This window comes from Oryx dammah, unplaced genomic scaffold (genome assembly GCF_014754425.2).
Source record: "Oryx dammah isolate SB20612 unplaced genomic scaffold, SCBI_Odam_1.1 HiC_scaffold_25, whole genome shotgun sequence".
Classification (NCBI taxonomy): domain Eukaryota; kingdom Metazoa; phylum Chordata; class Mammalia; order Artiodactyla; family Bovidae; genus Oryx; species Oryx dammah.
Window position 1 is genome coordinate 10659177 of NW_024070209.1, and position 27074 is coordinate 10686250.

General features: G+C 44.9%; 1 protein-coding gene and 1 pseudogene across 1 annotated transcript; both read right to left on the bottom strand.

Moving 5' to 3' along the window:
- Nucleotides 1-2871: 2871 nt before the first annotated feature.
- On the bottom strand, nt 2872-26763 carry ACTG2 (actin gamma 2, smooth muscle). The gene is made up of 9 exons (XM_040223888.1): nt 26658-26763; nt 17618-17779; nt 17106-17234; nt 10704-10814; nt 10365-10449; nt 8410-8571; nt 7489-7680; nt 5636-5817; nt 2872-3093 (listed from the first exon to the last, which is right to left on the bottom strand). The coding sequence occupies exons 2-9, from the start codon at nt 17741-17743 to the stop codon at nt 2950-2952; spliced, it is 1131 nt and encodes a 376-aa protein (XP_040079822.1). The 5' UTR covers nt 17744-17779; nt 26658-26763; the 3' UTR covers nt 2872-2949.
- LOC120851260 lies at nt 12828-14347 on the bottom strand (annotated as a pseudogene).
- Nucleotides 26764-27074: the final 311 nt, after the last annotated feature.

Consider the following 27074-nt stretch of genomic DNA (forward strand, 5'->3'; position numbering starts at 1 on the left):
ATTAAAGGGATCGTCAGGAGCAAGGGAGAAAAAAAGGTGGTGATCGGTTCTTCCTGGAAGTGGTAAACAGGTTTGGGCCAGAAAGCAGTTGGTGCACAGAATTATGTCCCATTTGCTTGGAAGAATGAGGTCGTTTTCTGCTCCTGGGGGTTGTCAGACATCTGCTGAAGTTTATGAGTAAAAGCTGATGTTGCTCCAGGAGGACTGCAGTCATTCAGCATCCATTCCTTCATCCAGTATTGGCTCAGCATCTACCATATACTAGACACTCTGCTTAGTCCTTAGAGCTCTGAAGGAATTACCACTTTCAAATATTTGTAAATGCTGCTGTGACAAGTAAACTGATCTGTACTACCAATGTGCTATGCAGCCACTAAAAATGGGGAGATAAACATACACAAATGTGACCTGACCTTCTTCTGCGCCTTGATGTCTGGTCAGTTATATTCTTATCTACATCAAAGATATTCTAATGTACTGGATTGTGCTAACTCAATCTGGTTAAGCTGGGAAGTATGCTCCCAAAACTCCCTTCCTAACAGGGCTTTGAGTTTGAGTTGATCAAAAGAAGACCAGGTGTGAGATTTAGAAAGCAGGATGGGAGCCTCAGCAACTCAGGAGACTTTGTCATCAGACACTATGACAGACAGCTGTGCCCAGAGATAGATTCCCAGCTAGTCCTTGAGGCCTAGCGACTCATTCCTGATTGCCCCTCATTTCCCTCCAGACCTTCACTTCCCTAGCTTGTCCCACGTTGGGGCAGTCTCATTCCTATAATAACTCCCTTATCCCCATAATGGGCATGGTGGCTCTGCTTGCCTGAACGAACACTGATAGACCTAGTCATAAAAGGAGGCATATAGGGAACAGTTAAGAGTGTGGGCTCTTGTATTCAGACAGCTGAGGGTGAGGGTTAAGAAAGATAATCCATGTGCAGCATTTAATACAATGCCTGCAACATGGTTACCAACCAATAGGTATTACATAACAAGTAATGGCTGCCTTCAGCTTGGCCCTCAGGTCCTAGGATGTTATTTCTGTTTAGTTGATTTCCCGTTGGATTTACACACTCCTCAAACCACTGTAACCGATCCATGCTCTCCCTTCTACCAGCACATAACTCGACTTCCCTTGCAGAAGTCTAGGACAGCACTTACTGAAGTGGGGTAAGATCAGATCAGGGAAAAGGAGGAAGGACGGGTCAGCCTTCCTTTCTTGCCCCATGTGGAGACTCCTCTGTCCCCTGCACAGTGGGAAGGGTCTGTGTGCCTGGGCATACATAACCCGTCTTCCCTGTGCTTTCTCTCCCAATAGCCTGTGCCTGTGGCTCTTCTTTGCAAGACAGCCCTTAACCTACTGGAGGAAAGTCTGGGACTTTTTGTCCCCTAGGAAGTGCCATCACCAATCACTGATATGTGGCTGTGGCTCCTTGCCTGCAGTGAGGTTTATACTCCAGGGCTCCCTGGAGACTGGGCTGAAGTCATCCTCTTCTGTCCTGCCTCTCTCCTCACTCACTGGTTTCCAGCGAAAGCACTTCTCTGATAAATCACTTGCACGTGAGTCCTCATTCCAGGATCTACTTCTGGGAAACCCTTTAGAAGACAAAAATCCTCTAGGGATTTTGTTTTTGAAAATATGCCTCTCTACCACAACCCCAGAGGGCAAGTGAGGGGATGGTGGAGGAGAAATATCTGACCTTGAGTTCTGTAATGCTTTAACTGGACTCCACTGTTTCCATATAGGTGTGTCTGCAAAGACCAGGTGGGCTCTGTTCAGGAGCATTAAGAATGGGACCTGGCCAGGAGGTAAGAGCAAAAGGCATGCTGGCAGGAGTAAAGACTTAGTTCTGCCAATAACTAGCTGGGCAATCTAGTTAACTAGTAAACTAGCTATGAAATGAGAATGATACTAGCACCTGCTTCATAGGGCTGTGGTAAGGATGAAATGAGAAAATCCATGTAAAGCTCTTAACCCAGTGCCCAGCATATTATAAGCATTCAATCAATGGTAGCTGTTACAATTATCTGTTATTCTCCCATAGTATTTTGTGAAGGCTTCTGTTTCTGTTCAAATCTTTGTTTTATATGTATTTGTCTGTCTCCTTCTTTAGGCATTGTGACCCTGATGGGCAGGAATCATCTTTGTGGGGTACATAAATCCCATTTGACCTTAACCAGGGATTGTAGATGCCAAAAATTCAGTAAATACTTGTGAAATAGCAGACTTGACCAAGGGCAGGGAGTGGGTAGCAAATAATCTGAGACAGAGACAGACAGAAAAGGAGAAGAGGGAGGGAGAAGAGGAGTGCAGGAAGAGAAAATATTCTTCCCATGGTGCTGCTCCTTTCTTGATTAGTTTTTGGGGCAAAATACAACTTAATCCTCAATGACAAAGGATCATAGAGATCTTAAGCCCACTACTACCATCCTTCACCTAAGTTTAAATAACATTGTGTTTCAACCACTTATATGTTACATCTTATAAGTGCTGTGTTTCTCTTTTTGTTCACATTCTCTACTGTTATCACCCTTGAGTAAAAGGACTTACATCTCTGAAAGCCCTTGTTTCTTAACCCTCCTGTCTCCAAGAGTCATCTAGTCCTCATTCTTACTAAAGTTCAAAGAAAAAGGAAACAAGTTGGTAGAAGAAGCCCTAGGCTTTAGCGTCAGATACACATGAATTTTTAACCCTGGTTCTGTGTGATCTTCAGCAAGTTTTTAACTTCTCAGAGCTCAATTTCCTCATCTGTGATATGTAATAGCAGCACCTACCTCATAGAGCCCTTGTGTGGACTAGAAATAAGGTGTGAAAAGCCCTTAGCACTGTGTGTGAGACACAGCCCAGGAAGATAAAGAGCTCCACACAGAGAAGTAAGGCTTGTAGGTTTTAATGTTTCATGATTGTTAACAGAGCACGCTCAAGGAGGTCCCCAGAGAATCTGTTGTGACTTTAGAAGCACTTCCTGTGGACAATGGAGGGTCCTGCTTCATCATACTCTGGCTTGCTGATCCACATCTGCTGGAAGGTGGAGAGAGAGGCCAGGATGGAGCCTCCGATCCAGACCGAGTACTTCCGCTCTGGGGGAGCAATAATCTGCAAAGAGCAAATGTGGTGAATCATGGTCAGTTGCCAAGGTATAGGGAAGGTGGTCCAAGAATCATCTCATCATACTGCCAGACTGCCCTGGGAAAGGACAGCCCCTGTGGTCAGAAAGGAACTAGGAGAAGGCTTGTGGTAGATCAGACTATTGCTCAGATTGTCACTCTCCCTCCTACTTCATTCCCCTGCCCCTCCATGAGAAGAATGGGTTGGGCCCTATCTGCTTTGGCCAATGGGACATCAGAAGACTTGACATAGTGGCTAGAAATGTGCTTCAGTCATGCAAGTGGCACACTCTCTTGTGTCTCTGTCATCTTCATGAGAAGAACTTCCCTTAAAGAGCTACTGGCCCTTTAGCCTGAGTCCCACAGTAAGAGATACACCCCTGACCTGAGTTGGCTAGACCTGCAGAACTGCCTAGCCAAACTTGACCCAAAACAACTGACTCCCAGCTGACCTGCAGATGCATGAATAATAAATGCTTATTGTTATGTGACCTGACATTTCACAGTTGTTGTTACCCAGCAATAGCTGACCAATACAGACATCTATAAGGGGAGTGCTGTTCTTTTCTTGCCTGGATGCATGGGCAGCTTGGGCTGGGATTCCTCCTTTCCTTTGTATCTGAGAAGTTCTCAAATTCATACATGCCACTGGGATTCCTGAGCTTGGCCTTTAGAAATTCGTTGCCATGTCAGACAACTTTGAACTTCTCCTAACAGTGGATCCAAAAGGACTGACTCTTCAACTAACTTCTGTTTCTGAAGGGACTAAGAATCCAATGCTAGAACATGCCAGATGTGAAACAGATTTTTTCTGGTCTCCTAAGAATCTTCCTACATATTTCCTAAATTGCAGAGATCATGGAATTACAGAATAAGTAGGGTCTTGAGAAGTTATCTTTTGCACACAGACAAAAGTCACCCCAGGGCTCCTTTGACAGACACCTCAAGGACTGGCGCAGCCACTAAGAAGGTAAAGGATTTTAGTGCTGGGCAGCTCTAGCTGTGAGAAAACTCTGGGCTGTCTTGGGCTGGTGGCCCTAAATCTCAGCCCCATTTCCACCCTACTCTCTTCTTCCGTATTCTGGAGCTTGCCTCATCTCCCCCACACATCTTGCTGTCCAATTTGGCTGGGAAGTTTGTACACGCACACACCCCTGGGCACCTTTACTCACTCTCTTCCCCCTGCCTGCAGTGCCCTTTCCCTTCCTCTGGTCTTATTTAAGCTGTTCTCCCATTGAGCATGTCTACTAAGCAGATCTTAAACTCCTGAACAGCTGGCCATGTTATTAAACTCAGGGCATAGGCTCATAAATTGGGATATGCATCAAATCACTGGAGTCCGTTTGTCAGTGTTGGTGATGGCGATACCCCGTAACTGTTGAACAGGAATCTGGGGGTGAGGCCAAGTCTGGTATCCTGACACATGGGCTTAGTGAAAAAAACACTGCCCAAGGCCTGGCACACTCCAGTGGTTCCAGGTGAGAAGAGCTCAGAGGTGCTCACCTGTTTTCTGGTGGCCCATTCTGCTTCCCTGGGCAGGGAGGCCTTTGTGGAAAAGGTTCTTAGATTATTAACATATAGAACACACTTCCTCAGCTCAGAGGCCAACTTTATCATGAGACTCTGTAACTTTCAACCTATTTGTTATTGCTATTTGGCGCCTACCTTTTTCTAACCCCTCTAGTTCTTCCCTAGTGGCGCAGAGGTTAAAGCGTCTGCCTGCAATGCAGGAGACCTGGGTTCGATCCCTGGGTCAGGAAGATCCCCTGGAGAAGGGAATGGCAACCCACTCCAGTATTCTTGCCTGGAGAATCCCATGGACAGAGGAGCCTGGTGGGCTACAGTCCATGGGGTCACAAAGAGTCAGACATGACTGAGCAACTTCACTTTCACTTTCTTTTTCTAACCCCACTAGCAAAACAGTTCCTAGAAATCCTGAAAGGGTCTGTCTGATTGCTTGGGGGACCAGAGGCTGGGGAGGGGTGGTAAGACAGGTGGGCTCCTGTGCTGAGGAGGCCTATGAGGTGAGCAGCAGTGGGGGGGGGCTGCGGCCGAGATGGGACAACAGGTCAGAGGTTATCCAGGAATCGAGCCATGTCCCTGTAGCCTGTCCTATAGCCAACATTCTCTCTCTGGAACTTTCACCTTAAAAAGGTTTCCCAGGTCCTTTCTAAAGTTTAAAGATGGTGAGGTGTTGCCTCTTCCTTTTCTTTCCCTCTTCAATCTCATTTCCTTCTCAACGCCTTCAACGTTCTCTCCATTCCAAATTCATTTTACCTCCTTCTTGTACAGTGTCCATGAGATTGTGCTTAAGAGCCCAGGATAAATGTGTCTCCCGTTCAGGGTCCCAGGAACATGCTCCGCGCCCACACCCCTCACCCTCCGCCCCGCTGCCCAAGATGAAATCTGCCTCAGGCCAGGATAAAGGTGACACCAAGCTGTAGGGCTGGCAGCCTGACTTGGACACGTGTACCCAAGTACACAGGTCTTTGTACAAAGAGTAGGACGAGGGGAGCCAGGGCAGCACTCACCTTGATCTTCATGGTACTGGGGGCCAGGGCTGTGATCTCCTTCTGCATTCTGTCGGCAATGCCAGGGTACATGGTGGTGCCCCCGGAGAGGACATTGTTGGCATACAGATCCTTGCGGATGTCAATATCACACTTCATGATGGAATTGTAGGTTGTTTCGTGAATTCCAGCGGACTCCATGCCTAGTAGAGACCACGATATCTGGTCAGGACTCCCCACCCCACACCTACAGCTCCTCAGGTGACCCTTCTATCAGGACAGTTACCCTGACTTGCCTCAGTCACCTCCCTACTGGACTGTAAGATCAGACCCTCTAACTGGTCACTGCCCGGCCTTGAGTTTCCCCTGTTCTGGGTGATCGTTCACACTGCTGCCTGATGACAATATTTCTAGAGGGATGCTTCCATTGTATCACTTTTTTTACAACTTTATTGAGATATAATTCATGTACCGTGATGCTCACCCCTTTAAGGTATAGTTTACTTTAAAGAGTTGTACAACCGTCACCACAGTCTAATTTTGGAACATGTTTAGCACCCCCCAAAGAAACTCTATTCCCATTGGGAGACACTCTCCATTTTCCCCTTCTCCCCTTTTCCAGCCTTAGGCAACCAATAATCTGTTTTCAATCTCTATAGATGTGCCTATTCTGGACATTTCATATAAATGAAACCATACAATATTTGTTCTTTCATGTCTGGCTTACTTCACTTAGCATAATGTTTTCAAGGTTCTTCCACGTTAGTCAGTTATAGCCAAAAAATATCCCATTCTAAGGACATAACAATCATTGTGTTTGCCTACTAGTTGACATCTAGCCACCTTTGTCTACAACCAAGATCTTCCACAGTAAAAGGTCCTGCCTGCCAAAACAGCTCATGCCCACATACCTGAGTTTCCCCAACTCTAGTCTTTTTCCATGTGGTATTATTCCACACTGTAGACAGAGGAATCTTCCTAAAGTGAAATTCTGACTTCTCTACTCTGCTGCTTAAAGACTTCCAGGGGATTTGAAATTGCTGATATGATTAACACCCACGCCCTTTGTGTGACCCAGTAGCTCTCTTCAATTCCCCGTGTGTGAATGCGTGCACACGCACACATACACACACACACACACACACACACACACACACACTTCACCTATGATGTCCCAAATAGAATATGATGTGTACATATTCCATAATTCTCACAAGCTTTCCATCTGCCTTGCATGCTATTCCCCACTTTGCACTCCTTCCATACCCAGATACCATAAGGTGATGCTCATTCTTCAAGGTTCTGTTCAAAGATTCAGCTTTATGAGAGGCCTTGCCTGATTTCTTAGGCCTATAGCACTTTATCCAGTTTGCTATTTACCACTACATTGTATGTCAACGTTTGCTAACAGGCCTTTCTCTTATATACTTCTCAAGATGATAGTTATCCTTGTATTAAACATTATCTTATTTAATCCCCATCTAGTAGGTACTATCATGATTTCTACTTTGTAGATAAAAAAACTGAGATTTGAAGAAGGTAACGTGTCCAAGGTATAGCGCTTGAAGGACCAGAATCAAGAGTTAAAACCAGGTCTGACCCCCAAATCCACTCTGTTTACTCCTATAAATTTCAGACCCCGTGATCTAAATGGCGAGAATTCAAGAAGAGTTTTGTGTTTTAACCTCATTCTTAGTTTCATGTTATAGTCCCATCCCATTTTTCCTTTATTTTGGTTTTCTTACCCTTTTATTTAAAATTAGATTTTATCTAGTTGTATTGTTCATGTATTTTCAGCCCTTTCTGGAAAAATATGGGTAAGTATAAACAATAAACAGTGTGTGTGATTGGCCAGAACTAAGGCAGAACCTCACCAATGAACGAGGGCTGGAAGAGGGTCTCTGGGCAACGGAAGCGCTCATTGCCAATGGTGATGACCTGCCCATCTGGCAGCTCGTAGCTCTTCTCCAGGGAGGAAGAGGAGGCTGCCGTGGCCATCTCATTCTCGAAGTCCAGGGCCACGTAGCACAGCTTTTCCTTGATGTCTCGCACAATTTCTCGCTCGGCTAGAAAGAGTAGAAATGACAGACAGTAGATACTCGGCTCTGCCAGTTTGGTTGTCCCATTTTGGTCTCCATGAAAACTAACTTCCTTCTTCCTTGTCCTTTGGATTCAGGCTCAAGATTTGCTTGATTCTCAAGCAAAACTTTGCATGTACTTTTCATCTAGGTCTTATCACTCTGTCTTGACAAAGCTGCAGGCCTTCCTGAGGGCCTTGCAGGACACATCTCCCATCTAGATGGAGGCTTATATGCAGGGATTGTACAGAATCTAAAAAGGCCCCTACCTATAAATTCTTCCTGTCCTGGGGGCCAATTAGACCTTAGTTATTCCATTTGTCCTCAAACCATAAACACTTCTAGGTAATGAAATGCACCACCAGTCTTGCCACCATTCAGCCCCATAAAAACTAGCTCTGATCCTCCTTCCTGGGGAAGGAGGGTGTGCTGTGAAAGCAGTCAAAGGAGGGTGAAGACAAGCACTTCTCAGAATGAGTAGGTCTAAGCCTGGTACCCCTCCCCAGGGTGTCTTGGTTGGGAAACTTGTCCCTTGAAAGAGGCTCCCCTGACTATCTGGTCTGGTCCAGGGCCCCAACCCCAGCTTATGGCCTCCCTATCTACCCGAAGAGAGTTTAAGGACACAGAGCCACTGACTTCTCATTACTCATGAGAGTTTCTGGTCCTAGATCAGACTTGGTTCTGAGCTCAAGTCAAGTCCAGAAAGAGGATGGGTACCTGTGGTCACAAAGGAATAGCCTCTCTCTGTGAGGATCTTCATGAGGTAGTCCGTGAGGTCGCGGCCGGCCAGGTCAAGCCGCATGATGGCGTGAGGCAGTGCGTAGCCCTCGTAGATAGGAACATTGTGGGTGACACCGTCCCCTGAATCCAGGACGATGCCTAAGAACAGAGGAGATAAGGCCTATGAAACCCTTCATTTTTTCCATCTGTTTCTTTCTGGGACCTGTCACCAAATGATCCTCAGCAACCATATTTTTCTTTAGCAGCTGGAAAATTCACCCATTGTGAGAATTATCAATCATATTTTTTGTGTACGTCAATTTTGTGTATGTCAGTTTATTTTCCCAAATGAAACTGTAGGCTTCTGGAAGGCAAATGAAACATCTCCTCTTCTTATATTCCTTGAAACACTTTCACAAAAATGCATACTTGTCAATTGGCATCTAGGATTCACATTCTTTAAGTTAGAGTGAATAATTTGCATATCCTTCAGGCATCAAACTAACATATGCGCTCATGCAATTAGAACGTTAGCACTTAAAGGGCTATAAAAACCAGCTTGAAAAAAATGAACATTCTCTACTGATGAAACTTTTAGTAAATCATGAAAGGATGTAAGTTTTCTCAACATAAGAAATCCCTCTTGATCCAACAGCCATATAACTGATGGGGAAACATTACAATATTGTTACTATATTATTATTATTATTTAATATTATCCTGGATGTTCTAGCCAATGCACTATGACAAAAAAATAGAAATAAGAGGTATTATTATCAAAAAGAAAGAGGATCATCACTATTTGCAGATAAAGTGGTGTGTATGTTAATTGCTCAGTCGTGTCTGACTCTGAGATCCCACGGACTGTAGCCCATACTTAAAAGACCTGAGAGGACCAACTGAGAAAACATTAGCGTTAATAAGATGTCTCAGTAAAGGGCAGATCCAAAATAAATATTCAGAGATCAGTAGCTTACTCTTATACAAGGACATTGGTTACAGCATAACTTATAATAAGCAAAAATTGGAGGCAACCTAAAGGTTCTGCATCAGAGAAATGGTAAAATCAGCCAACCAATCACGGAAGCATCACACACAATGACCACCACGCGGCGTGTGAGCATGACATCCACAGCCTAAAACCAAGCGCAAGGCGCAGGAGACAAAACTGTGTGTACCTGCATTTCCCCGTCACTGTCCTTACCACGTGCAGTGAAATTACCCTTTAATTTCTTCTCCTCCACCAGACTGTATTTGCTGCAAAATGGCTGATCTGTCTTGTTTCCCAGTGTGTGCCCATGGCCTGCAGTGTTTGGCACATGGTGTGAAGTATTGGAGAATATTTGAATGGATGAATAAAGGGACAAATCAATGGATACATGAATGAATGTTTGAAAGATGTTTCTGGAAGCTGTCAAAGTGAAGTGAAGTTGCTCAGTCGTGTCCGACTCTTTGCGACCCCGTGGACTGTAGCCTACCAGGCTTCTCAATCCACGGAATTCTCCAGGCAGGAATACTGGAGTGGATTGCCATTTCCTAGCTGTCAAGCCCTTATTAAAAATCACTTCATTTTGAAGTTCCCTCTGTTTTTCCTGAGTTTTCTATGCCAAGGCCACCTCATATTTATACACCCACCATCACAGATTCTGCCATTGCTGCTTCATGAGCAGAAATATTTCAGTACTGTTGGAAAGTGTGCACAAGCTCCCGGACTAACTATTGTGATGGAAATGGCCCTTGCGGTCACGATTTGCTCATGTAGATTCTCTTCAGCTATACTGGGTGGAGTTGCACCTGTATTCTACCTGGGCTTCCCTCTGTTATCCCTCACCCAGGTTTTCATTGGACTTTGGCTGTCCCTTTGATTCCTCTGAACAGGAATCTCTCCAGGAGCCCAGTTTTCCCTTTCTTCCCCTCAAGTCAAAAAGGGAACAGATTACAGGGCTACTTACCTGTTGTGCGGCCAGAAGCATAGAGGGATAGCACAGCTTGAATGGCGACGTACATGGCGGGGACGTTGAAGGTTTCAAACATGATCTGAAGGAACAATGCAGAACAGAAAACTATCAGAAATCACAGCTCTCCTGGCCCACAGAATGGTTGATAATTTTATTAAGGGGGGACCTGTGCCTGTTAACCCCGCTTCCACCTCCCATGGGTTCTGGCATGGACTGCACACACAGCAGGTCCTCAAAAAACTCTTTTGCATTGATGCACAGTTGGGAAAAAGAATCTGGCCAAGCGTCCATGAGTGTTCCTGTGCTGGTACTCAGGTCTTCCTTGCCTCTTACCTGGGTCATCTTCTCCCTGTTGGCCTTGGGATTCAGAGGGGCCTCCGTGAGCAGGGTGGGGTGTTCCTCAGGGGCTACCCGCAGCTCATTGTAGAAGGAGTGGTGCCAGATCTGGTTGGGAGAAAAGTCAGATGAGGCCAGCAGACTCTCAGTGGGCAGGGAAATTCCAACTGGCATGTCCGTATTGGGGGAGGATGGCCTAACGGTCTCAGAATACACTGGATCTGGAGAGGAGGCCCATCAACACTGGGAATTTCTGATCGCTCTTTCAAGGGTATATTCCTTCTCATCAGGGCCCCAGACAGGACTCGGACCTAGGGCCAACATACTCGGTGTGTTGATTATTTCCATGTGACCTTGGCTCCTCTTTACTCCGCTCCCTCGTCTCCCCTGGGCCCCGAGGGACCAGGTGCACTGCAGCTCTCTGGCTTCCGGCTGTGTTTGGCTGATCGAAGATACCAGCAAGGGGTTGCAGAGCGCGAGGCGGCAGGAGGGCAGGGCGCCCTCCTGGCCAAGCGGAGGTCTCCTTGAGCACATGCTGTGTGGCCCCTCTTCAGGCTCCAGCTCTCACTCACCTCTAGTCTCGCCGCCCTTGCCCTTCAGCCTTCCAGCTCTAAGAGCTTCTGGTGTCTCTGCCTCTCTTTCTGGTTCCCTAACCTGCTCACACCTCTGTAAGTAGTCCTTCCTTAAATTAATTCAGAACCCCAGCTGAGTGTATACTGTCTCCTGTTGAAGCCTGACAGATATTCATGGACTGTCACTGTCTATTATTGACCGGGCTCTTCTTCAGAGCAGGGTTTCTCAGCCTCAGCACTTTGACATTTGAGGTCAATAATTCTTCATCGTGGGGGCTGACCTGTGCATTACGGGATGTTTAGCAGCATCCTTGGCTTCCACCCACTAGATGCCAGTAGCACCTCTCCAGTTGTGAGGAGCACAAATGTCTCCAGAAGTTGCCAGATGCCCCTGGGAGGCAAAATTATCCTGGCTGAGAATCACTGCTTTAGGTGAAGCTAGTTCTTTTTTTTTACTTCTATATGTGTGCTGTGCTTAGTCACTCAGTTGTGTCTGACTCTTTGTGACCCCATGGACTGTAGCCCACCAGGCTCCTCTGACCATGGGATTCTCCAGGCAAGAATACTGGAGTGGGTTGCCATGCCCTCCTCCAGGGGATCTTCCCAAACCAGGGATTGAGCTGAGGTCTCCTGCATTATAGGCGGATTCTTTACCATCTGAGCCACCGGGGAAGCCTTATATATAAGTTTACTTATATATATTGAATATTTAATAGTTACAGGGCACAATATTAGATTCTGAAAACATTGCATGGTAGTTTTAGAGGAAGTTACTTCTTCCCACTGTGTTCAGTTCCCTCTGAGTGATCCAGACAGCAAACAAGAGCCTTCATTTCAGAGGGATTCAGCAGAGTGGTAGGGACACAAGGCTTTGATTTCCTCAGAGGCGGGGCACAGAGTCCTTTGTGTCCATTGTACCCATGTATTTATGGGCCTCCGGTTTTGTGCTAGGATGGTGCTAAAAGTAACCTTAGTTTCCAAGTCTAGAGTGGAGAAAAGCAGTCAAAAAGACAAAATGCAAAGACACATTCATATTCAGGTGAAGGAAGAGGCAGGAGAAGTTCATTTTCTAGGAGACCTGAGAGAGCCCTGAAGGCAAAGGAAGGTCTCCAGAGGCTGAGAAGGGCACCTGAGGCAGAGCAAATGGCCCAGGCAGAGGCCGCAGGCTGTGGAGGCGTCACAGGAGACGGGAGAGACAGCAATCAGGCTTAATTACGTGATGTCAGTGTTTCCTCAAATGTGGCCTCAGTTGTGCGGGGATAATTGCCATAGCTGCAGCTTCCCAGGCTGTATCCCAGGCCCATAAATCAGAATCTTTCTGGGTGTTGGGTCCAACCATCTGCACTTCATTTTATTTCATTTTCAAAAGCTTTTATAAAGTACTTTGAAGTTTAAGTTATGAAGTACTTTAAAAGTTAAAGATGTTGACAATTTTTAAATTAGGAAAATTTCTTTAAGAGGAATAAAAATTTCCCATATTTCCATCACTTACTAATAAACAGTTAACACTTTGGCTTTTTTCTCTTCCTAATCTTTCATCTTTATGTATTTTCAAATTCATTATTATTATCATTTATTCACTTCATATGCTTTCATTTATTACTTACTACGATTACACTTCTGTGTTCAACTTTGTTTCCTATCACTTTTCAGTTAATATAAATAAATAATTTTCTTTTTCATAGGAAATATTTATTTTTAATAAATTGAATTTAAAATTATTTTAATGCTTATACAACAGTTGGTCATAACTCATCACCATCATATATTTAATCACATTGCTATTCAGGATAGCCTTGATTTTTTTTTTTTTATAATCATGTGAAAACTATCTCTGTACCCATTACATTTTCTTTTTTCTATTCAGGATGTTTTCCAAAAAAGAAAAGTTCTAAGAGGGGCTGCACATACAATTGTGACTAATGCATACTGATGTATGGCAGAGACCAGCACAGCACCGCAAAGCAAGCATTCTGCAACAACAACAACAAATTGTCCATCTAGAATCACTTTCAACTCTTTCAGCAGTGCCTGAGTCCTTATCATAAAAAAGGGCATTCAGCTGATTCAGTATCCATTCATTCTTTGGTTAATCTTCACATACAGTTTTCTCAAATGTACTTTCAAATATTGCATAATGCTGAAAACCATGAAATATCCCAAAGACTGCCTGAAAAATGAGAGGAATCACCATTGCTTTTATCTCTGTTTGACAAGGCAGCAGCCAATAAAATAAAACCCTTCCTTTTGATGGAAGTATACTTGACTGCCAGACATCCATTTTTATAAAAAGCCAAAGCAGTGGGGTATAAAACACCACATGCCATGCCAATCAGTGAACTTCTCAGAACACAATTTTCCTGGCTTGTATTACCTAAATACAAAGCATCTGTTATAAGAAGCCTGTAAGAGACCGTGGTGGACAAAAATGGAAGTTCAGTCAATGATGCATATGTCTTCAAAGCATCATGTTTAACCTTGAAGCAATGCCTGAAAATGAAGTTTCCCAATATTCCAGGGAAAGCAGCTGTTGTTCTAAAGGTCACTGTTCCATATATAGAAAAGTATTTTCTAAGGCATTCAAAATTTTTTCTATGATTTCAATGACCATTGGTTTTCTGAGTTTTGCATCTCCTAAAGAAGCACTGGACTGACCATGTGTATATGCTGGCATCTTGAGGTCCTTGCATGCTTCCCCAGCTCCCACCAGTACCACACCTGAAGCTCTCAGGTCAGCTCCAGCCTCATGCCTGAGTGTTGCCCTCTTGGTGACTGCTGGAAAATGCTTTGATTTCTATTACTCACAAAGAGGCTAATTTTGTCTTTACTTCAGAATAAGAAATTGCCTATTTCACCCTTATCTGCATCCAGTGTTCTCATTCTTAAAATATGAAATAACTTGACAGATAAAAATAACACCTAGCTGTTTTACTCCAAATTTTCAAGTAAAACTTTAAATAATTTTTCAAATAATTTTCAGATTTTCAACTTTTAATCATTTCTATTTGGCCAGTTGTCTGGTCATGTCCCTTGATTATTTGTCTGGTGGAGACTTTGTGTTTTTAATGATCAATTGGACTTTGTGTTTTTAATGATCAATTTACATTAGTTGTTTATATTAATCCTCTATTACACTAGTTGTGAAATTTCTTTGCAATCTGTTGTTTGCCTTCTAAATTTGGTTTTATTTTTCACATACTAGAAATTATGATTTTTAAGAAATCACATTTGTTATTCTTTCTATGATTTCTTTCACCAGAAATTTGATACTCATACTTACTATATTGTATTTTTCTCATTAATTTTTTTATATTCAACTTTTATATTCAACTGATGTGTTTAATGAAATTGTATAAGGTAAGGGCCATAAACATATTCCCTGCCCCCCAAATAATGGATCAGTTGTCACAGAATAATTCACTGAATAATCCTTTTTTCCCCTCTGGTCTTAGAAGTTACATTTACTATGTATTTCTTTTTTACCTCTGTACTGGCATCAGATTGTTTTAATTTATATAACTTTATATCTTAATATTCAGATATAGCAAGTCTTCCGTCAGTTTTCCTTATTCATAATAGTCTCATAAATTTTATTTATTTCTCCATAGTTCATAATTATCTTGCATAATTAAAGCTTGTGTTATTTTTAGTCAAACTCAAGGGAGCAGAGAGTAAAAATGGAGTTACCAGGAGCTGAGGGGGAGGGAGGCGCTTTTGGTCAAGGGGCACAAAGGGTCGGTTATGCGGAATGAGTAAACCTGGAGATCTAACATAATATATTAGCATGGTGACTAGAGGTAACAATACTGTCCTTAAAATTTGCTAAGAGGGTAAATCCTAAGCGTTCTCACTACAAGGGAAAAAAAACAAACTGTGAGGTAGTAGGTATGTTATTAGCTTGAATATAGTGACTGATACATAATGTATATACATTATCAAATTATGAAGTTTTTAAAATTGTGAGATTTTCATTAGAATGGCAATGAGGGCTTCCCTGATAGCTCAGTTGGTAAAGAATCCACCTGCAATGCCAGAGACCCCAGTTCAACTCCTGGGTCAGGAAGATCCACTGGAGAAGGGACAGGCTACCCACTCTAGTATTCTGGCTTCCCTGGTGGCTCAGCTGGTAAAGAATCCTCCTTCAATGTGGGAGATCTGGGTTCAATCCCTGGGTTGGGAAGATTCCCTGGAGAAGGGAAAGACCTACCCACTCCAGTATTCTGGCCTGGAGAATTCCATGGACTGTACAGTCCATGGGGTTGCAAAGAGTCAGATATAATTGAGCGACTTTCACTTTACTTTTAATGAGCCTATAAATCAACTTGAAAAAATTTGACAGCTTTATCCTATTCAGTTTTTCTTTTAAAGCATGTAATGTATTTTTAGGAGTTTCTTTAAAGAATCCATATTACTATTGTGAATAAAAATTTTGTCTATTGTTTTTAAATTAGATATTATTAGACATATACAAGTAATATGTGCCACGTGTTGAGCATTAAATATGCTCCATGCTTTGGGATTATACTATTTGCCTAATTCAACCTTCAAAGTAACCTAGTGAAGAAAGTATTTTTATTTCCACAAATCAGGAAGCTGAGGTTTAGAGGGAGTTTTTGCTCCCAGATCTCCCTGCCTCTGGTTCCAGTGTCTGTGCTTTTCACTGCCCCACAGAGTGGAACAAAAAGCAGTTGCATTTGTTGTCTGTTTATCTCTCATTCAGAGTGACTGAATTTAAGGTTTAGAGAAAAGTGTGTGTGAAGCACAGATTTCAAATCAGCTTTCTTTATTCCCAGCTGCAAGACTGCAGCTGCTCAATAAGCCCTCTGTTACATTTCAAAAGACAGTCATTGCAGAAACAAGAATTCTCAGACAACTGTCAGTGGAATTTATCAAAAGAATATTAGAAATATTGTACACCAACTATACTTCAATTAAAAAAGAATATTAGAAAGGTTCTATTAGCATTTTGCATGTGATTTTGTTGAACACAAACTACTATTTAAAAATTACCCCCATATCTTCCTTTTCTAGATATTTTATTTTCATTTATCATTCACAGGTGGTTTTGTTCCTGATATTAGTATTTCCTAGGTATCTAGTGAAAGTTTGATATTTTTTATGTTGTTTTGGCCACACCATACGGCATGCAGGATCTTAGTTCCCAGACCAGGGATGGAACCCTCATCCTTGTGGTGGAAGCGTGGAGTCCTAACCACTGGACCACCAGGGAAGTCTGCCCCTTCTCCCATTTTCTGACATGAAAAAAAGCTTCTAGAAACCAGTAGTGATTCTTACTTAAATTTTTCACTAGAGAAGCATCATAATAGTATAGAATCAATGTACATGTCTGAGGTCATGACAGGGAAAATAAAGAGGAGAAGTTATTCACCTTTTTGGAGGGGACCATGCATTTTAAAGAAGCACAAGTACTGGGCTGGGAAGAAAGCTGCAGGAAAGGATAAAACTGGGACCTAGGCTGGACCAGGTCCTCAGATGCCAGACACGGAGTTAGGAACCTAGCTGGTCAGTGAGGAGCTACTGAAGAGTCCCAGGAGGCAAGTGACATGATTTGGTCTGTTTTTAGAAAGACAAGCTTTGCAACAGCACAGAGAATGAATTAGGCGATTGAGACAGGAGACAGAGAAATCAGTCAGGAAGCCATTGGAATCAGCCAGTGAGAGATGTTGGCAACTTAGCCTGGGGAATGCCCAGGAGCATGGACAGGAAGGAAAGAAAGATGTGAGAAACATCACAGAGGACGAGTTGACAGGGCAGAAGGTCTTGATGATATTCAGATGAGCACATTACAGGCGGAGGCCACCAATACCTTCTCCATGTCATCCCAGTTAGTGATGATGCCGTGTTCAATGGGGTATTTGAGAGTAAGGATCCCGCGCTTGCTCTGAGCTTCATCCCCCACATAGCTGTCTTTCTGGCCCATTCCCACCATCACACCCTGCAATGCAAAAAAGAAGGAAGGAGAATGGAATTGGCTGAGGTTCTACTTGGAGGGATTCAGGCATTGGACAGTCTCTGAAGAAGGATAAAGACAAGAAGAATGTCCTTTTTTTCCCACTGGAAACCAGACTGAAGCAGGTAGGGTGAGGCAGATGCAGATGAATGGGGAAACGATGGAAGAGAAGACGGATGATTTCTCGCGGGCGTGTCTCCCTCCTCTGTCCTAAAACATGTCATTTTCTGAGAGAAAAGGGCTCATCCATACACTTCTCCCTCTTACTTTACTTGAAACACACACACACACACACGGCTCCCCATGGAAGCCACAATGCAGTGCTTCTTCCCAGGAACTCAAAGCCTTGGGTCCACGTGAGCACGTACCTGGTGACGTGGGCGACCCACAATGGAAGGAAAGACGGCGCGGGGGGCGTCATCTCCTGCGAAGCCAGCTTTGCACAGGCCTGAGCCATTGTCGCACACGAGCGCAGTGGTCTCCTCTTCACACATGGTGAGTGTGGCCGAGTGAACCAGGGGCTGGAGCACCTAGGGAACTGGGGAGAAGAGAGGCAGGTGGCCACCTCTCAAAATCATGTTGGAGGCGATCTTCTCGACTTTGGGGTCTGACCCCATCGGCAACTAGGACCTAATTCCAGACGGACAGGCAAGGACCCAGCCCTGTGCTCTGGCATTTGGGCCTCTTCCCTCTCTCTATCCTGCTGTTTTGAGCTCAACTGTGTACCCCCCAATTTCTGTGTTGAAGTCTAACCCTAGTGCCTCAGAATGTATCTGTATTTGGGGATAAAGCCTTTAAAGAGATAATTAAGAGTAAAATGAGATCATTAATCTATTACGACTGGTACCAAATATGCCTAATTCAATAGAATGGCTCTTTACAAGAGAAAATTAAAACACAGAGACACACAGAGGAAGACCATGTAAAGACATAGCAAGAAGACAACCATCTACAAGCGAAGGAGAGCAGCCTCGGGAGAAACCAGCCCTGCTGACACCTTGACCTCAGACTTCTAACCTCCAGAACTGTGAAAAAATAAAATTTCCCTTGCTAAGCCTGTCTGTGATACTTTATTTTGGCAGCCCTCACAAACAAATCCACCTGCCCCTCAAAGACCTGAAAAGGTACAAAGTGTTAATCCAATGGAAAAACTCTCTACAGACTTGAAGTTTAGAAAAGAAACAGAAAAAACTTGCAATAAACATAATAAGGGTTATCATTTACTATATACAAGAACTTCTATAAATCAATAAGAAAAAAGTAAATAGCCTAAAAGGGGGAAAAAAACCAAAACTATGAAATAGATAATTGACGGAAAAGGAAATACACATACCCAACAATCACCTGAAAAGGTGATCAGCCTCATTAGTTATTTGGAAATGCAAATGAAATAAGACCATTTTCACCCATCTCATGAAGATTCGAAGTTTCATTATAGCTGTTGGCTAGGTTGTGGGAACACTGGCACTCTTTAATCAGAAAAACACATCAGTGTGCAATCTGGCACTGCCTAAATGTCCCTTGCGGAATCTTGTACTGAGGTTAAGGGAAGGGACAGGCAGATCAACATGGACTAATGTGGACAAGTTTCTAACCCATTCTGCTGAGTGAACAAAGCAAGTTGCAGGATAGATGGCCCAGCATAAAAAATTTGTGAGTTTTATTTAAAGCACAAAAAATATTGTACATTTTCCATAATTTTCCTTTTGTGGATGTGAACACATAGCGAAAAGTTCGGGGGGGTGGAGAAAAAAAAACTAAGGTTGATTGTAGCAGTTACCTGGCGGTGGGAAAGGGACTGGGAGGAGAAGTGCCCGTAATGTTTTAATTTTTAACAAGGAGACTGTATCCATGTGCAGTTTACAATTAAAAGCAGTCACAACATATCATTAAGAAAAAAAGAAGATGGAGCAGTTCTAGGTGAAATGTGCAATCCTAAGGATAGAAGCCCCTGGAGGACAAGGAAAGCAAGAGAATTCATGATGGGACTCACTGCCCCTGTCACTTCAGATGGAAAAAAACAGAGAAGTCCTTCCTCCAGGGCTGATACTGAATTGGGATGGCTGCAGACTGACTAGGAAATTAATTTTTCTACCATGTGTTGCGGGTTTTCTTTTTTTTTGAGTGACCCGACAAGTTCTTGACGCTTGTGACAAAGGAGAAGCAGTGGCAGTCTAGGAGATGGTGTGCAGATCGCTATCCGGCTGGCAAGCCCCAGGTGGGAGGTGGAGAGAGTCTCAGCTGAGGGGGATGGGAGTCCAGAGAAGAGAGGCACACGGCGTGGAAAGAGAAGGTGGTTGCAGAGCCCACCAAGCTTTGTTCAGGACATGCAGCAGGAGGGGAAGAAGAGAGCTGCTGCAGACACCTGGGACCCCGACTCCCATACGACCTTACGTGGGAGGAGGACAGCACAGACCACGACCAGGGTAAAGAGGAAGAGCCCCGGGCCTGTGAATGCCAAAGGCTACCTAGAGACTGAGCAAAAGCTTGTTCACACAACTTTCGGGCTAAAAGGAAGCCCTTCCTGTTCTGTTCAAAGCAGTGTGCACACCTGGGGAGAGGCCACCAGGACATCTAGAATCCAACCCTGCTTGTCCTTGCTGACCCTCATGATCCCTTTGGCCATGGAGAGCAAGTCCCAACTTTCTCACTCAGCCCACAAGGCCCAACAAGGTCTGGCCCCTGCCTGTGTCCCCAAACTCATCTCCTGTCTGGACCCCCTCCTTGGCCTTCTCACTGAGGCTATGTGGAATTTCTTTCCATCCTCCGAACTATGTCATCTCCTGTCCCTTCTGGACCTTTAGATGCAGGGTCTGGAACACGCTTCCCCCAACCTGTTTACTACTCTATCTCCCATCACCTGTCAGGCTTCTGTATCAACAGTGCATTTTCAGTCTTTTTGGCCCACCAGTCTCAGTGGCATGGAACAAACACTGGTAAGAAGACAAGAAGGTCTGAAATGTGATAGAGACTGAAGGGAAGTGCCTGGTTGCTCAGAGCCTATGGTTGCCAATGGGGAAGAGATAGGGAGTTTGAGATATACGTGTATACACTGCTATACTGCAAATAGATAACCAACAACATCCTATTGTATAGCACAGGGAACTCTGTTCAATGTTTTGTGGCAGACTGCATCAGAGGGGAGTTTAGGGAAGAATGAATACATGTGTATGTATGGCTGAGTCCCTTTGCTGTCCACCTGAAACTATCACAACATTGTTAATTGGCAATACTCCAATATAAAATAAAAAGTTTTTTAAAAATACAAAGAAAAAGTATCTAGTTGTTCAAAACAATGCTGTCTCTGGTTTGAACAGTTTCTGGATTGCAGAGAAGTTCTCTAACCTGCCATGTTGGAACCATGGAGAAATGGAGAGCTGTCAGGAGATGGAGGTGGCAAAAGTTCCAGTGTTCAAAAAGGGAAACAAGGCAGATGTCTAAAACCTCAGGTAATCTTGATATCCAAATTAGGTGGGTTTCCAGAAGGCACTATTAAAGAAAGCATTATAAAGAAGCAGTGATTTCTTATAACTGACTAGGGTTTAGCAACAACAAATAGCCTCCTTTTTTCCCCAGGACTCCCTGGCTAGAAATGAAGGAGAAGGTGGGAGAAATTGAGCTTAATTTGATCTTGGCATCTGACAAGTTCTCCTGTGACATCACTACTGATAGAGCCATGTAGGCCGAACAATAAAACAATTAGGCATATTCATAGCTACCTGAGTTACTGTCACCGAAAGGTGTTAATTGATAGATCACTGTCAACCTGGAGGCAATGATATACCTCAGAACTCCACTCTTGGTCCTTTCTCATGTTTTATACATGAACTGGACGAAAATAGAGAGTACATGCGGATCATATGTCCAGATAAAGCACATGTGTTGGCTGGAAGGATCAAAATCTAAGATGATCTCAAAAAGCAGAGAAAAACAAGTTAAATTCACTAAGATTAAATTTAACAGGATAAATATGAAGTTGCGAAGGTGAGTCTGAATAACAAACTGTGAGAGTTCTTGTTCAGCCTGTGTGAGAAGGACCTGGGGTCTTGTGGACAGTCAGCAGTGTTCTGGAGTCAGGATAAAAGCTGACCCCACCTCCAGCCTGAAAGCTGTGTCTGCTCTTTAGGACTACACTTGCCAGCAGAGGTGTGGGAAGGTGAGCTTCCGTTCATAGCTGACAAGGTGAACAGGACTACCTTTCTGAGGGAAAATTCACAAATACTTATCAAAAGTCTTAAAAAATGCACATGTCTTTTCACAAATACACTTCTAGCAATTTATCCTTGAAAGGGAAAGTGGAAGTTGCTCAGTTGTGTCCGACTGTTTACAATCCCATTAACTATACAGTCCATGGGATTCTCCAGGCCAGAATACTGAAGTAGGTAGCCTTTCCCTTCTCCAGGAGATCTTCCCAACCCAGGGATTGAACCCAGGTCTCCTGAATTGCGGGCAGATTCTTTACCAGCTGAGCCACCAGGGAAGCCCATTTATCCTTGGGTGAGTGCAAAGATTTGGCCCACTTTAATGCCAAAAAAGTTATTGAATAGTAAATAAAATGCTTGTTAACTAGCTGCCAGAAACCTACCTATAATAGAGCAGAATATTTACTGCCATGGAAAAGGTGCAGGCTGTCTTGTTAGGTAAAACACAGTATATTCTGTGTTTGGATTTTTGGTAAAAACACATCTTTAATTTTTAAAATTTGAAGGCCTTTCACACATAGTATCTATTTAATCCTCACAGAAGCCCTGAGTGAAGATATTCTCAGTTCTACTTACAGATAAGCAAACCAAATCTCAGAAAAGTGAAAGGACGTAGCTCTCAGGCTGCTCACTGGGAGAGGTAGGGCTGGCTGCAGCCCATGAGGCTCCGAAGCCTGGGCTTGCCCCTTCCCCAGCACCTCAGTGACGCCCACACAACTTCTCCATGTTTGGTGTTTTTGCTTCTGCCTCTCTGTCTCCCTAGCACTGCTGGCAGCAAAAGCCCTAAAACAAAAGGGTCAGTGTTCGTTTCTCTCTCGGAGCCTCTGCGGCCCTCCCGTGCTGTGACAAGATCTAGATTTACGTCTACAGCCCCCAAGCCGGCGTGCTGCTCGAAGCAGAGGCTCAGTAAACGTCGGATGACAGTCCCACCACCTGCCTGGGCTCCGCCGTGACAGTCTGCTCTGCCCCTGAGAGCTGAACTCCCAGTGCCCACAGCCCCAGGCAGCTCAGTCACATGGTTTAGAAGCATGAAGGGATAGTCTTCACAAGCTGGTCACAGAGCGCTGGGTGCCCTTGTTCTAGCAGGTGGTCCACCTTGGGGAGAAAACAACCTCCAAAGGTGGCCAAGAAGCCAAGCTGCACCTCTGTGACTGTCTCCCTCTGGGGTCCCCCTCTCGTGTGACCTGTAGTTCAGGCCGGGCTGGCTTTTCGGTGAACCCTATTGTCTCCCCCTGAAGTTCTGCACTCCGGGAAGAAAGAGTGTTGGACTTCACTTCCCAGCAGCTGAGACAAGCCACAGAGTGACTTTAAGCTGTCAGCCGTGCCATTCTGCAGCACTTGAGGTGGATTCAGATCTGCTTTTTTTTTGAAGTTGGAACCAAATGAGAAGCGAGGGAAGTGAATGCAGGGGAGGGCAGCTGGCGGCGGGGGCCCTCTGGGGGAAGGCTTGGACCCTGGAGCCAGCCTCTCCTGGAAGGTCTCTGCTGGGGGAAATTCTAAACCTCACTCAGCCGCTTGCTGGTAATTTGTGGCTAGACTCGAGCATGTCAGCTGAACCAGAGCCAACGTCACTGTGGTTTCCTGGGTCACAATCACTTTGCACTCGCAGAAAACCCAAGCACACTGTTCTGGCCCTTTCAGCACATACTACATCTGGCCTTCATTGAGGATTTCACAGAGTTAGAAACACAGCTCCCCGCTCCTCCCCCAAAAGTGGCCAAAACCCAAAGACGTAATGAGTGCAAAGGATTTGCTCACCCACACGTGCCCCTGGCCACCCCCAAGCAAATCCGAGAACAGGGGTGAGATCGCCCCACCCTCACTCTGAAGGTCTGGTTTCAGAGTTCTCTCCCGCCCTCTTTTCTTTTCTCTCCTCCCTTCAGATGCCCCTTCCCATGGCTCAGTCCCACGGCTCCCTCTCTGGCCTTCAGTTTCCTCAACTGTAAAATGGAAATGGTGACATCTATCTCCCGGGATAACGGATCAAATGAAATAATGGAAATGAAGTGCTTTATAAAGTGCAAATCAGGGTCAGTAAACTCAGGACCCTGTAGTCTGCAAACCACAACACGTGTTTTTGTGAGACCCTTGAACTAAGAATGGTTTTGATATTTTTTAATGGTTGCAAAAAAGTCAAAGAATAAGATTCTAATACCCAAGAAAATTATATAAACTCAAATAATAAATAAAGTTCTATTGGAGCACAACTACACCCATTTATTTACATACTGTTCGTGGCTGCTCCAGTACAATGGCAGAATTGAGTAGTTGTGAGAGAGACCTTTAGACTCACAAAGCCTAAAATATTTACTATTTTATTCTCTACAGAAAATGTTTCCCAATCCCTGCTGTAAAGGACTGAAAAATAATAATTCTTGTTATCTCTCTTATTTTCTCCGTTAGAACTTGCTCCCAGGATGAAGTCCGCCACACTGGAAGGAGATGAAGGACCTGCGTCACCAATCAATGATTATTGAAAGGAAGGTGGAATTTACGCCAGTTCCCAAAGGCATTTTAATTTCAGTGAAAAGTTTGAGTCCTAAAAGGAAAGCCTCTCAAATATAGTGAGATTTCAAGTAATAGTTGGGGAAATAGATTGGAGTGAGGGCTTCAGTTGACAGCTAAGCAGCTGCCTATTATAATCTGCAAATGCATATATCCATACAATGACTGCACAAGGAACATTCCTATGGTGGAAAATTCTAGTGGCACCTCTTATTAACTTCAGGGTACCTTGACTTGGTTAATACTAATTAAATTAAAAATGGCTTCTTGCTCGTAACCCTTCTGGTCCTCAGGAATCTGCCATTTGGACTTGCTGTTCTGGCTTTTATCCTGGCCACTCTCTCCCCCTGCTCAGATCTTGACCTGACCCCCCTCCTGAGCCCCATGGCCCGGGCACCTCAACTCCATCTCTGAGACTGCCATCTTCATCAATGCCCTCTAGTTGGATTGGCCCCTCAGAGACTTGTACCCCCGCCCAGTATGGGGCCCGATCCCCCAATCCTCCCTGCTCCTTCCCCTCAAGCCTCAGGCCTTTTATCTCTGCATCTGTGCACCAACTGGGACCAGTGCCCTGCTGTAGCAGTCTTGCCCTGTTCCAGCCCACTCCCCTCACAGCTGCCCGAGCAGTCCTTTTAGGGGGCAGGCCTCTTGCTGTTACCATTCTGCAATGCCCCATTGCCCAGTCCTTTAGTGGAGAAGGCGATGGCACCCCACTCCAGTACTCTTGCCTGGGAAATCCCATGGACAGAGGACCCTGGGAGTCTGCGGTCCATGGGGTCTCAAAGAGTTGGACATAACTGAGCGACTTTGCTTTCACTTTTCACTTTCATGCACTGGAGAAGGAAATGGCAACCCACTCCAGTGTTCTTGCCTGGAGAATCCCAGGGACAGGGGAGCCTGGTGGGCTGCCGTCTATGGGGTCACACAGAGTTGGACATGACTGATGCAACTTAACAGCAGCAGCAGCAGCAGCAGCAGTAGAAAGCCCTAGTAATCTGGCCCCACCTCCTCTTCTGACCTTAGAACTCCCTGCTTGCTGCCTTGAAATCTATATTCAGTGGAGCTGAGCCACTTAAACAGTCCCAACCGCTTTGGGACTGTCCTCTGTCCTGGGACTATCCCGACTTTAGGACCCAGGTTAGGTACCACTTCTTCCGGGAAGCCTTCCCTGATAACTTCTGGGCTGGGTGAGGGGCTCCTGGGCTTTACCCCTTTCATATATTTATCTTTTCCATGGTTTTCATTTGTCTCTCCTAGTGATTGCAGAGTCCCTACTCTGTCCCTAAGGAGCAGGGACAATGCCTGCTTACATAACAAGTGCGCAAGAAATGTTGCCAGAATGAATAAAGGGAAGGAGGAAAGAAATCTAGCTTCAAGGTCATGATGTCATATTGCCCATCCTGGTTTCCCAGGTGTGACATATAATATCTACTCATTAGATTTCTTCTAGTTCCCCTCCATCTCTGTCACAGGAATCTCTGTCTCTCTGCAGCCCAAGGGCTAACCTCAAACTCTAAACCCATTCAAATGGTAAAAGCAAGAGCTTAAAGCCTCTCTGTGCAAAGTATGGTCCCAGACCAGCCACCTCAGCCTCACTTGGGAGTTTATTAGGAGTGGAAATTATCAGCTTCCACCCCAGTCTACTGAGTCAGAATCTGGGGTAAGGCAATCTGTTTTAGCAAGCTGTCCAGGTGATATTTAAGGTCTGAGCACTCAGGGCCAGGCCCTGACAGTGTTGAGCTGGGAACTTTCTACAAATATTATTTCATTTAACCCTCACAACAGCACTGCCAGGGAGATATTATTAGTATTACTTCCATTGCTGGGTAGTCTGTCTCCAAGGCCTGCACCACTACACCGGCCAGCCTCAGCTGTAAAGACATGTTAGCGGAGTTTGATCGCAAAAGTGGGCACAGTCCCTTGGTCTATTTTCCTCTTAATTATTGATGCTCACATGTCTGTGTGTGTGTGTCGCTGGGGGAAGACAATGACATTGGTGGTGGTCTCACAGCTGGGTGAGGGTCTTAACTTCCCCAGGTCTCAGTGTCTTCATCGGAGAATGAATTGTTAATAGATGGTTCCACTTCCTTCTAGCCCTGAAATCACATGATGCCCCGGGACTCTTACCCCACCCTACTTCTGATTTGTTGCGTCCTCCAATGGCCCTGGAGCCTTCAAGACTGAGAAATCGCTTAGCCCAAGCATGAATCAGAAGTCAGAGAGACAAGAGGTGGTCTGAAGAAAGTACTCACCCATCCCCAACAAGACATCTCACAGACACAAGGGCTATGACTGGTTTGGATTTAAATGCCCTAGGAAGTCATTTCTCTGAAAAGCATCTGCTCCCCTAAACAGCCTCCCAGACAGTCTGAGCCATGACAAAGGACACGGTATAGATCTGCACTGGCCCCGGTGAGCAGTGAGAAGGGAGAGCGCGCAGGTAACATATTCCACCCAGCACCTAGTTAAGAGGGCAGGGAGCTGAATTCTGTGCTGCCCTTGCCCTAGGATGCCCCATGGCCAGAAATGCCTTCTACTGGCAGGCAGCAGTGTGCTTGCAGGCACCACTGCACACCAAGGGCCTTGACGTGTGACCTAGGCCAGCGTCACGAAAGCCAGGCCAATCTGAAGGCGCCTCCTGCACCCAGGGGGCCAGGCGGCCCCAAAAAGACAGAGACAGCAGGAGCTGTATAGTACTCACCGAGTGTAGGAGCAGTCCTTCTCCCAGTGACTGAGGGCTGGTGTGTCTTTGGCATAAATACCAGAGCAATATAAAACCCCAGAGGCGGATCTTCTTTAAACAGAGTCCCTAAAAAGGCCAGCTGACGGTGTGTTAGCAATATTACCATATAAGGTGGTTTTTTCAATAAATCGGCCTTGGGAGTGGGGAGGGTGGAGAAGGGGGTTGGGTAGAGTGAATTATCATTTGAAAAAATGTATGCAAAAGGACTCCAGAGGCAGCAGCCTCGGTGCTGGCGGATTTGTTCCTTTTATGCTGCACTTGCATAAACAAAACTCACACCAGGCCTTATAAGCTGCCCAGAGTGAGGCCAGATGGAGCTCTGCTCCTGGAGAGAGAACCATACCAAGAATGGCAGTGGGCCGCCTCCCTCCGCAC

Coding starts and splice junctions, on each gene's coding strand:
- ACTG2 (XM_040223888.1), bottom strand. CDS start 17,743: ATGTGTGAAGAGGAGACCACTGCGCTCGTGTGCGACAATGGCTCAGGC. Junction 7,681..8,409: donor CTATTCCTTTGTGACCACAG/GTACCCATCCTC, acceptor TACTCTTTCTAG/CCGAGCGAGAAATTGTGCGA. Junction 3,094..5,635: donor CCAGTACCATGAAGATCAAG/GTGAGTGCTGCC, acceptor TGCTCTTTGCAG/ATTATTGCTCCCCCAGAGCG.